This window comes from Phocoena phocoena, chromosome 4 (assembly GCF_963924675.1).
Source record: "Phocoena phocoena chromosome 4, mPhoPho1.1, whole genome shotgun sequence".
Taxonomy (NCBI): Eukaryota; Metazoa; Chordata; class Mammalia; order Artiodactyla; family Phocoenidae; genus Phocoena; species Phocoena phocoena.
The window spans coordinates 77,382,838-77,395,288 of record NC_089222.1 but is presented as its reverse complement, the minus strand read 5'-3'; the positions used below and the strand labels follow the sequence as shown (position 1 = coordinate 77,395,288).

Below are 12,451 nucleotides of genomic sequence, written 5' to 3'. Positions count from 1 at the left end.
ACCAGAGCCTGGAGGCCCGGGTTCTAGGCGTGGCTTTTCCTGTGCGACCCCTGAGCACACCTGCACATTCTGGCTGAGAGTGCCAGACCTCTGATACAGAGCGTTTCTGTAGCTGGTCACACAGACAGCTAAGTAGGCAAGGGGACACAGTGGGACCACGGTGTAACTGCTCGTTCCCAGTGTGGAGAGGACTGGCTTGTGTGCCACAATGTTTAAGGCCAGCGAGTGCCGGGCCCTTGGTCCAGTGTTCCTCAGCTGTGACCCAAACTCACTACATGCAGGGCGTCTACACGGGCCCATCAGGTTGCCCTCATGGGCCTTTGGGAAACCAACACCAATATGCTGATGTTTGTGCTGTTTGCTGTGCTGTGAGTAATAAAGTCTCTTGTCTCTGACCCAGGGGTCTCGTGACGTCTGCCAGTATCTATGAAAGAGCAACAAGCTAATGTATTAGCTTGTAATTAGGGTAAAACCAAATCTCAGGCCCTTCATACTTCTTGACACCACGAAAGTGCCCTGCTTACCCCCTCAGTCTTGGGCTTTGGGTTGGGCATGCATGTAGGGAAGCAGTATATCTTTGCACCCCAAATCCTCCTCCATCCTTCCAACAAGGCCACTTCCTATTCAGCAGAGGGAAAGAAGGGACCACAGAGAAGGAATGCAGCAGTGGCAGAGGCCTGCAAGCCATTCAGGCTCTAGGCTGAGTGGTGAAGACCTTGGACCTCCATGTCCCCAGCAGGGGTGCCTCTCAGATGTGTTCATGGATCATCAAGTCTGTGGCATTCTTCTGAAAAAACACTTCCTTCTGGGGTAATAAAGGAGGCACTCTGACTGAACCCTCTAACATGGCAGAAGAAAAGACATGTGTGATTTGGAGAACATAAGCTTGGATTAAAATATTGCTTTAATAGACATAGAGATCAATGGAATAGAGTGAGAGTCCAGAAATAAACCCTTACCTTTACGACTGATTGATTTTGACAAGGTAGCCAAGAAAACTGAATGGGGAAAGAATAGTCTTTTCAACAAATGGCGCTAAGACAACTGTATCTCCACATGCAAAAGAATGAATTTGGAGCTTACCTCACACCATAAACAAAAATTAACTTGAAATGGATCAGAAACCTAGATGTAGGAGCTAAAACTATAAAAGTCTTAAAAGAAAATACATAAGTAAATCTGGATTTAGGCAATGGTTTAGGCAATGGTTTCTTAGATATGACACCAAAAGCACAAGCAAAAAGGAAAAAACAGATAAGTTGGACTTCATCAAAATTTTGAAGATTTGGGCTTCCCTGGTGGCGCAGTGGTTGAGAATCTGCCTGCCAATGCAGGGGACACGGGCTCGAGCCCTGGTCTGGGAAGATCCCACATGCTGCGGAGCAGCTAGGCCTGTGAGCCACAACTACTGAGCCTGCACGTCGGGAGCCTGTGCTCTGCAACAAGAGAGGCCGCGATAGTGAGAGGCCCACGCACCGCAATGAAGAGTGGCCCCCGCTCGCCGCAACTAGAGAAAGCCCTCGCACAGAAACGAAGACCCAACACAGCCAAAAAAAAAATTTTTTTTGAAAATTTTTCCTTCAAATAACACCATCAAGAAAGTAAAAAAGGTGTTGGTGAGGATGTGGAGAAATTGGGACCTTTGTTTGTTGCTGGCAGTTATGTAAAATGATATAGCTGCTGTAGAAAACAGTATGACGATTCCTTAAAAAATTAAACAGAATTATCATATGATCCAGCAATTCCATTTCTGAGTATATACCCAAAAGAATAGAAAGCAGGGGCTTATACAGATATTGGCACACTCATGTTTATAGCAGCATTATTTTCAATAGCCAAAAGGTTAAAGCAACTCTAGTGTCCAGCTATGGATGAGTGGGTAAACAAAATGTGGTATACATACACAATGGAATATTATTCAGCCTTGAAAAGGAATGAAATTCTGAAACACGCTACAGCATGGATGGCACCTTGAAGACATTATGAAAAAAGCCAGTCACAAAAGGGCAAATACTATATGATTCTACTTTTTTGAGGTACCCAGAGCAGTCAAATTCATAGAGACAGAAAGCAGAATGGTGGTTGCCAGGGAAGAGGGCAGAATGGGAAGTTATTGTTTAATGAGTATAAAGTTTCAGTTTGGAAAGATAAAAAAGTCCTGGAGATGGATAGTGGTGATGGTTGCACGACAATATGAATGTACTTAATGCCACTCTACTGTAAACTTAAAAATAGTTAAAATAAAAAATTTATATTATGTATATTTTACCATAAATTAAAAATGATTATGAAAAGGAAAATGAAAAGACAATCCACAGAATGGGAGAAAATTGTTGTAAACCATATATCTAATAAGGGTCTTATAACCAGAATATGCACAGAACTCTTACAACTCAACAAGAAAAGACAAACAACCCAATTAAAAAATGGACAAACAGGGAGTTCCCTGGTGGCCTAGTGGTTAGGATTCCAGGCTTTCACTGCCATGGCCCCGTCAGGGAACTGAGATCACACAGGCCACGAGGCGTGGCCAAAAACAAAACAAAACAAAAAAGCCCACAAATACTATGAATAGACATTTCTCCAAAGAATCTACACAAATGGACAACAAGCACATGAAAAGATATTTGACATCAACAGTCATCAGGGAAATGCAAACCAAAAACAAAAGCAACAACTTCGCATCCACCAGGATGGCTATAATCAAAAAGTCAGATAATAACAGGTGCTAGTGAGGATGTAGAGAAATTGGAACCCTTGTACACTGCTGGTGGGAATGTAAAGTAGGGCAGCTACTTTGAAAAACAGCTTTTCAGTTCCTCAAAATATGACCCAACAATTATTCTCTTAGGTACATACCCAAGAGAACTGAAAACATAAGTCCATACAAAACCTTGTATACAAATGTACATAGCAGCATTATTAATAACAGCCTGAAAGTGGAAACTACCCAAATATCCATCAACTGATGAAGGAACAAACAAAATGTGGTATATCTACACGATGGAACATTACTTGGCCATAAAAAGGAATAACGCGCTGTCAGATAGATAGTACATCATGAACGAACCTTGAAATATGCTAAGTGAAAGAAGCCAATCTCAAAAGGCCACATAGTGTATGATTCCATTTATACAAAATGTCCAGAACAGGCACATTCATAGAAACGGGAAGTAGATATGAGGTTGCTAGGAGCTGTGGGAACAGGGAACAGGGAATGAGGAGTGACTGCTAAAAGGTACGGGGCTTCTTCTGGGGATGATGACAATGTTCTGGAATTAGTGGTGATAGCTGCAGAACTTTATGAATATAGTAAAAACTACTGAATTATAATTTTATAACCTTTATAAAGGTGAATTTTATGGTATGTGAATTATATCTCAATAAAGCACTTATTAAAAAAAATCCTGCTCAGCCTCTTACTGTGTGATCCTGGGGAAGTCATCAAGGGCTCTGAGTTTCCTTATTGGTAAACAGGGAATATATACTTTCCAGGGTGGTTATGAAATGATGCACTTGAAAGCGCTTTGAAAACTGTTAAAGTCCATAGAAAATTTACTTAATATTTGCATTTTAAAGAGCTATGTTGTCGATAAGAACAAAAGTCCTTGTTTCTCAGTAAAGGAATTTTTGGTTTCACAGCTGTGGAAAGTGTTTTGGCACTAGCATGAGGATCTTACTCTGAAATGGTATGACAGATGGCTTCTAATCGCTGCCTGCTTAAAATTTTGCCATTTCATCCCCCCATCCCCCGTGTTGCTTAAACCATTTCAGTCCTGATCACCCTATCCGTCAACTGAACGGCTTCTTTCATCGCCAGTGTAATGACTTGGTTTAGACAAAACTTATTAGAAGATGGTAAAGCCTTTATAGAAGGTGGTTGGGGAACAGTATATGCACACAGGCTTCCTGGTGAACCTGGGACCAGGAGCCCCACAGGGGCCACCCAGAGAAGAACTGCAGGCTATTAAACAAAATCCAACCTGGAATACTATAGCTCAGGGGTCCCCAACCCCCGGCCTGTTAGGAACCGGGCCGCACAGCAGGAGGTGGGCGGCGGGCCAGCGAGTGAAGCTTTATCTGCGGCTCCCCATCGCTCGCATTACCGCCTGAGCCAGCCCCACCCCCACCCCCATCCCGTCTGTGGAAAAACTGTCTTCCACGAAACCAGTCCCTGGTGCCAAAAAGGCTGGGGACCGTTGCTACAGCTCTAACATCTCATGAGTGATTACCTCAATGCATTGCCTTTTTACAAGCCATTTTCCCTTGTCACCCTTTCAAAAGACCTGCTCTTGACTTAAAGTCTCAGCAGGAACCCAGGAATTGCTGCCTTTTTGAAGTCTCCAGAAGATCTGACATCCTGCCCTGGCACTGGTTTATAGAGTATCTCATCTCCTGTAACAAAAAGTTCACCTGTATGTTGACCCCAAATCCCACCTTTACTAACCCCGGTGTGGACAATAAAATTCTTCACCTGGAGTAGAATCTCCTCGCCGGGCTGCTCTACAGCTGCATACAGATCCTGGAGAGCATTTTTCTGGAAGGATAATTGTGTCTGTGCAAACCAATTGCTCAGTGCCTGTTCACCATCAGAGCTCAGAAAAAGAATCAATTAAAAGAAAAAGTTCCAACCCCAATATGATTAATTCAAATCAATTCAACTTGAAAAATGGAAATGGCGACACAATTAATAAACCATGACTGGGGTGAGGGACAGTTTTGATCCTGGCCTCTCAGGAAGTCTCCAGGCAAATCAATGACCTCCCTGGGGTCCTGGCTCCCTGTCTGTCACGTGGGACCAGGGTATTGCAGGAATGAAATAAGGTGATGAAATCTGACAGCAAAATAATGTAAGAAAACAGACTTTCTGACAAGGAGTTAATAAATGAAGCAGTGGCTCCTACTTCAGAAAAATATTTTTAAAGATATGAAAACTTCAGAACAAGACAGGAAGATGCTGACCCATAGTAGACGCTGACTACTGCTCTTATCACCTGGCCTTTCAGCGGTCAACTGGACATATTAACAGAGGCAGTGTCCTGGAGGGCAAGGACTGTGGGCTCTGGAGTCAAGAACAATCTGGGTTTAAACCCCGGCTATACCACTTCTTAGCTCCGGGACCTAGGGAAAGCTGCCTAACTGCTTGGAGTCTCATTTTCCTCACCTGCAAAGTGGATATAATAAAAGCCACCTAAAGGTTTGGGAAACGCTAGTCAAGGTGGCATGGCTGGGCTCTGGACCCAAGATGGCTTGACTTAAAAGCCATGGGAGGAACCTAAGATCTCCTTCCTGAAAATGAAGCCTTCTCCACCCCCAAACGAACGTGCCTGACAGCAACACATCCTCTTCAAGTGGGCAAAGTGTGACCCCGAGCCTCTGGAAAGCGGAGTGTGGGGATTCTGGAGTCGTCACAAGACAGAAGCCAGCTGGGAGGTGAGAGGTACTGGTTGAGGAGTAGGGCCCTGTTTTAGAAGCTGTGGAAGGGAGTCAGGAGGGCGTGGTAGGAAGGAGGGCCGGCAAGACGGGACTTGGCTAGCTTCAGGCTTCGGGGAGAGGAGAGGAGGCTTTTAGGTGACTGCACAGAGCAGACGAGGGCCTAGAGGAAGCCCTGGTCAGTTTCCAGGAGGTCAGACAATCAGGTCCAGGAGGTCAGTGGGAGACAAGCCAAGAGGGAGCCAGCAGCCTAGAAGATGAAAGAGATTGAAACATACACACACACACACACACACGCACACGCACACGCACACGCACACATGTGCGGCCCTGTAGCTGAGTACTCCTTCTGGGCCTGTCTGTATCCAACCCCCAAACCGCAGGAAAGCAGAGTTTGGCCTTCTGAGTGAGAACGTGCTAATGAGCCACAGGAGAGAAAGGGGGCCCAGTCAAGTGCGGGGACAGAAGGGAGCCACTCTCTTCCACCTACTTGGGCAGTGGTAGCAGAAGTGCTGGCACTGTCAGGGGCAGGCCTGAGCTGCCTCACAGGATGAGGGGGCAGAAGCCACAGGGGGACTGACAGAGCAGTCAGAGCTGGCCAAGGAGGGAAGGGGCTGTACTCAGGAGACATGAGTGAGCTCGCCATCCCTGGAGCTGACACGGCAGAGGCTGGCCCACCCCTTGCAGGGTTATGCAAAGAGGTTCCGGCCTCAGGAGGGTGTCTGGGCTGCCTCACTGTTCGGGCCCCTACCAATCTGAGATTCTCTGAGTTTGGGGACCACATGTGACGGCAAGAAGGGATTTAGCATGGTTTTCTCTGACGAAAGCAGCTCTGGAGCCCAGATGAGCACCGATGCCAAGGGAAGGAAGGAGTGATGTGTGCAGATGTTCAGACCGGCCCTCTAAGACAGCTTCACCAGAAGGACACACTCAGGGGATGATCCCTAGGACAAGGCATCCCAGAGACAGAGGGGCTCCAGAGGGCAGCTGATGCTCTGAGAAATCTAGGTGTGTGTGTGTGACCTGGGCCAAGCCGTGTCAGGAAAAGATCATACAGGCCCAAGATGGAAAAAACAATCAGAGCCTTCGGTGAGCAGTACATTTCAGAAAAGCAGAAAGGACCCAGGAATTGCTCCCTGACAGACAGCTAAGACAACTCTGTTGACTAACTCAGACCACACTTTCTTCACGTTTCTCTCTTCGAAAAGGATAAAATATGGATGATTTAAGAAAGTAAGTCCAAGTTGTTTTGGGGAACTGGAAAAGTAAATGAAACAGAGAAAGAGACCATGTCTGACAGGACCGCTTGGCTTTGGATCTGCGGAGCCCATAGCAGGCAGGGGTAATTTAGGAACTGCTGTATCTCATCGGAAAGCCACTAGCCATGATTTCTGAGAAACTGTGGAAATCAGATGAAAAATGTCTGAGTTCTGGCAAATCTTTTCACAGGAAGAAACAGAATGACACTGAAAATTCCAGTCCAGTCAGCTTCACAGCAGTACCTGAAAAGGTCATACAATCAACTTTCAGTCAGTCGGCCTCAGGCAGTGTGACAGGGGAAGGGGGGCCAGGCCGCCCTGCTGCAGAGATGCCAAAAGGGAGACTTACCCCTTTCACATCTCACTATGCAGTTAATCCACAACACAAAGAGGAAAGAAGACTGATTATTGACTGGAAGAGGAGTTCATGCTACAAACAATTGCTCAGGTCGGGGTCTACTTTCCAGAGAGTGGATAAATGCTGAGACAATGGCTTCTCAGAGGCTGTGAGCGAAGCACACAGCTAGGAGCCCAAGATGGGTATTAGTGTCTCTTCAACTCTTGGTCCAGATGAGCAGGTTTCAGGCTTGGTAAGTCACAGAGCACTTTTTTTTTCTCAACAAACTCCTTACAGAAGCTCTACAACTGCAAGATGGAAGAAGCAGGCTCCTCTGGTGGGAAGGGTGTGGGGAGGTGGGCAGAATGGAGTCGAGGCAGGGAGGGAAGTGTTCCATCCACCGGCCCCCCCCTTTGGGAAACTGAGGCCTCAGAGCCGTCAGAAAGATCACTGGGCTGGATGAAGGAACTGAGAACAAGATTATTGACTGTGACACTGATTACAAAATAGGTCGATTCTATAAAACACAAGGAGGCAGGAATGACTTTTATAAATAATCTCTGACGGTGGCAAAAAGGATTCACTAGACCAAGGAACTAACTTAAAATGGCCAGTGCAGGCGGGGCCCGTCCCCTCCCCTCCGCACCTCCTCCCCCTCTGCTTCCTTCTCTTCTCCCACCAGCAGATACACACGCAAGTCAGGCAACACAAACCAAATGCAGTCCATGAGGCTCAGGTTCACCAAAGCAGCTAACAGAAAAGAGAGAAGCTCGGCTCCAGTTTAAAACTTGTAAACAACAGATAGCTTTGATTCTGACTTGAATAGCCTAATTAAGTGCCTCAGATGAACAAACAAAACAGTGACTTTGACTCAGTTTATAACTTAAGATTCTTGTTGAGTGTTCAGCCAAAGAATGTTTAAGAGGGCCTTTTAGCTCTGGTATGCTTTTTGTTAGGTTGTTCTACTGTGGTAAGATATATATAACATCAATGTGCCAATTTAACCACTTCTTAAGCGTACAATTCAGTGGCGTGAATTACTTGCACAGTGCTGTGAAACCATCACTGCTATTTATTTCCAAAACCCTTTCATCACTCCAACGGAAGCTCTGTACCCGGGAAGCAATAACTCTCCACTCCCCCTCCCCCGGCCCAGGCTACCCTGTAGTCTACTTTTTGTCTCTATGAATTTGTCTAGAATAGATATTTCATACAACTGGAATCATACAATATATGCCCTTTTGTGTCTGGCTTCTTTCACTTAGCGCAATGTCTTCAAGGTTCATCCATGTCGGAGCATGTGTCAGAATCTCAGTCCTTTTTATGGCAGAACAATATTCCATTGTACAGACATAGCACTTTTGTTTATTCATTCATCTGTTAATGCAGCGGTCCCCAACCTTTTCGGCACCAGGGGCCGGTTTCGTGGAAGACAATTCTTCCACGGACGGGGTTGGGGGGGGATTGCTCAGGAGCTAACGCAAGTGAGGGTTCAGGCGGTACTGCGAGCCATGGGGAGCCACAGATGAAGCTTCGCTGTCTCACCAGCCACTCACCTCCTGCTGTGCGGCCTGGTTCCTAACAGGCCGTGGAAGTCCGAGGCCCGGGGGCTGGGGACCCCTTTGTTAATGGATACCTGGGTTTTTTCCACCTTTTGGCTCTTGTGAATGTATGGCGTGCTTTTACAGCCATGAGAGGAAGAAAGTGGGACTGTCCACTGGGGGAAAAGCAGGCCGGGGTGCCTGACAACGTCAAGACCAAAAGGCAAGAGAGACTGAACACAGAGCAGGAGGGAGGTCATAGCCTTGAGGAAGGAGCTGGTGGAGAGGCAGGGAGCCAGGATTAACCCCTACGATGCAGCGAAGGAACTGGCTAACCACACTGCTCAACTTGCCGAGTGACCCCGGCCGGTCCTGCCCCTCTCTGGGCATCCACTTCTGCACCTGCTCAGGGGCACAGTGCAGCACATCAGATGCTTCTAAGGTCCTTCCAGTTCTGACAATCAGTCCACCAAGATCTTGACCATCAGGTGATTAAACAGTTTACAGCCTAATGAAGGACTCTGTTTGGAGGATGGAGTGAGAAAGGGGACTTGGGAGACAACAAAGGTCCAATCCCCCAGGAAGGAGAACACGGTGCCCACCACAGAGGGTGTAGGGAGTGCTGGCAGGGCCTGGGCCCCCCAGGGGCTTGGCTCCAAGTGAGTGTCAGGGAGGAGCAGAGAAACGGTTACAGCAGAAACTAGAAAGAGCTTGTCTCTGCTGGGACAGAGAGGTTTCTGGAACCAGGCTGGGCCCATCAGGGAATTCTTTTGTTTTTTGTTTTTTTTGATGTGGACCATTTTTTAAGTCTTTATTGAATTTTTGTTACAATATTGCTTCTGTTTTTTTGTTTTGGTTCTTTGGCCGTGAGGCACGTGGGATCTCAGCTCCCGGACAAGGGATCGAACCTGCACCATCCCACGCCCCTGCCCCCGCCCCCCCGCCCGGCATTGGAAGGCAAAGTCCCACCACTGGACTGCCAGGGAGGGCCCATGGGAATTCTTAAACCAGTGGCGAAGGAACTGAGGAAGAGGCTTGGTGGGCAAGGCAAACAGGAACCTGAGTGATTTCTACAACAGACCCTAATGACCTGTGGTCAGGTCCCCTTGAAGGACACAGCTTGGATGGCGACACAGCACGCCTAAGAGGTGGCATGGGAGAAGAACACAGAACAGGGTCTCACGCCCATGCTACTAGCTGTGTGGCCCTGTCTGAAACAATGAACCACTCTGGGTCTCCCTCTCATCTATATGATGGGCAGCTCAAAAGCCATAATCTCTATGGCCTCCCTCCAGGGCCATTTCCAGGGCACACTGGAACAGAGAAGGGGTGTCGAGAGCGATCCCTTTCACACTCATTCTTTCAGCAAATGTTTACTGACCGCTGCTCTGTGCCAGGCATTGTGCTACGTGCCCTTCCTTTGGCCTACCTGATACCCAGGGGACAGACAGAAGAGACAGCAACAGTATCTTCTTGCAGAGATTTGCAAAGGCTAACTGAAACAGCCAGAACAAATAAGCCTCCTCGGATAAACTACGCCCCCTGCAGTCTGGCTTGCTGCGAATGCCAATCAAGAGTTGTGATCCAGCATCAGGCACCTGGATCCCGGGTGTGACTCTCCAGCCCCTGGGAGGGGCCCCATCAGTGGGCTGGGAAGGGAGGGAAGAAGGCGACCGGGGTTCAGGTATAAGCTGGACTCACCTTCACGCAGGAGTAGATCACGGACACAAATACCACCAAGGTCAGCAGCAGGAAACAGGTCAGGTAGAAACTCAACATGAACACGGAGCTGGAAGGAGACAGGAGGTGGGGAATTCCGGGGCTCTGAGACGCCCCACGAAGGAAGCAGAATTTGCTCCATTTCTGCGGCACCTCCTGCCCAGTCTTGGGTGCCTGGCCCCGGACTCACCGAGGAGGGATTACTGAGCCTTGTGAACCGATTCGGAACCTGCCTCCGTAACGGTGTGGCTCCTGCCCTTCCTCCCGGTCTTGTCACTTTCGTGGGGGAACAGAGCCCACACAGGAGCCAAACGAAGAACGGGGTGACACCTGCCCAATATTTTGCCTAATTCTTAGCTATCCATAGACTCACTTCATTTAGCCTGGAAGGACCCATTTTAAAAATCACCTGGCCGTTCCCTCTAGGTAGTCACTTATGGCCTGACAAGTAACTCTGAAGGCTGGTTTGATAAACGGCCATCCTTTATAGAAATGCATTTGTCAACAGCCCAACCAGCTACTCTGAGAAACAGCAGTGACATGTCCCTTTGGAGGGCAGAGTCCCTAAACCCTGTCCCCTTCCTACTTGCCAAGCCGCACAAGTCCTGTTCAGTTTCTGTTCCCCTATTCCCACCCAGCTCAACAACAACCGTAAAAACTGCAAGGATCTCCTGCTGCCCCTCCTCACAGAGGCAGATCACAGGTGAGCTCAATGTTCACAAAGGGCTAGTATCCTCGGGCGAAAGAACTGCAAGTGACTTTCCATCCGGAGCCCACCGTGGCCCTCCTGGGGCAGGGGCTGGTCGAGGCACAGCACTCCCAACCAACCACAGGAGGCCCCAGAAACCCCTTCTCCCTTTCAGGAAGTGAGACAGCCAGACATGACAGGTGTTGTCAGCAGGTTAAAGGCAAGTGGAGGACACAAGAAGGCAGGTGAAGGCCTCTAGGGAGGCATTTTTGTTCCAGGCTCCCCCAGAAGCCAGCACTTAGCTGCCTGAAACAAACAGAACAGGGGAAAGAACTCTCTTCAGAGGGAAAGAAAGACCTTTAAAGTAGCTTTTAAGGCTTCCCTGGAGAGAGGATGGCCAGAGAACGACCTCCATCCATGCCTTAGCAGCTCGGAGCTGTGGCCAGAGGAGGGAGTGAAGCTACTGCGGGCAGAGCAGGGATCTGGAATAACCCAGCCCCAAGCCACGCTACAGAAAGAGAGAAGCAGCAAAGAGGCAGGATTATGCACCCAAGTGAAGGGGACTCTCAGCTGCAATGGGACGGAAAGTCTAGGTTGCTTGTTATACCTATAGCTCCATTTCAGTACAGAAAATGAGTCCCATGACAGTAAAGACCCACAGTCCCACCAGCTCTGCATGGTCTCAGTGCAGGGGGCAATGGACATTAACTGCATAACCAGGGTGCAGCTGGCTGCCAGTGTCTGGTTTTCACCTGTGGTATCCTGACAGGGTCATAGCAGATACAAACGCAAGGGCCATCTCTTCAACGATAAGTGCCATTAAAAATAAAAGGCATTGAGTAATAAGACGTGCCAACGTCATGTACCTCCTGATATGATGCCCTGAGAAGGACACATCACTTCTGTGGGATTCTTGTGAAAAATACACAACCTCCATCTAATCATGAAAAAACATCAGACAAATCCAATTCGAGAGATTCTACACATTAATTAGCCAGTACTTATCAGAAGTGCCAAGGCCATGAGAGGTAAGTAAAGGCCAAGGAAGCATCACAGATTGGAGGGGACTAAGGAGATACAGCAGCTAAATCCAATGTGGGGTCCTGGCCCAGCTCTTGGAACACAGAAAGGACATCTGGGGGAATGCTGATGAAATTAGATTAGTTCGTGTATCATTGCAGGGTTATTTCCTGATTTGGAGTACTCTACTGCAGTTATAGAAGTTGTCAATAGCACGGGAAACTGGATGAAGGATGTACAGAAACTCCCCGTAGTACTTTTGTACCCTTTCTTTAAGTCTATAATTATTTCAAAATGAAAAACAGAAGGTGCTGGAGTGAGGGGACTCTTCCAGATTAAGTTAGATTTATGAGACATAACCAAATGCATCCAGTGGATCTTGAGTAGATCCTGGCTACGAGTAAACGAAGAGTAGAAGACATTTAGGGGGACAATTTGCGAGATTTGAATGCAG

At 47.8% G+C, this 12,451-nt stretch overlaps 1 protein-coding gene across 1 annotated transcript in view; it reads right to left on the bottom strand.

The window, feature by feature from the left end:
• ADCY5 (adenylate cyclase 5) overlaps positions 1-12,451 on the bottom strand; it is a 154,878-nt gene that overhangs the window by 21,132 nt on the left and 121,295 nt on the right. The window contains exon 12 of the mRNA XM_065877029.1: positions 10,272-10,359. Within this exon, the coding sequence (XP_065733101.1) occupies positions 10,272-10,359 (88 nt within the window). The remainder of the gene's footprint in view (positions 1-10,271; positions 10,360-12,451) is intronic.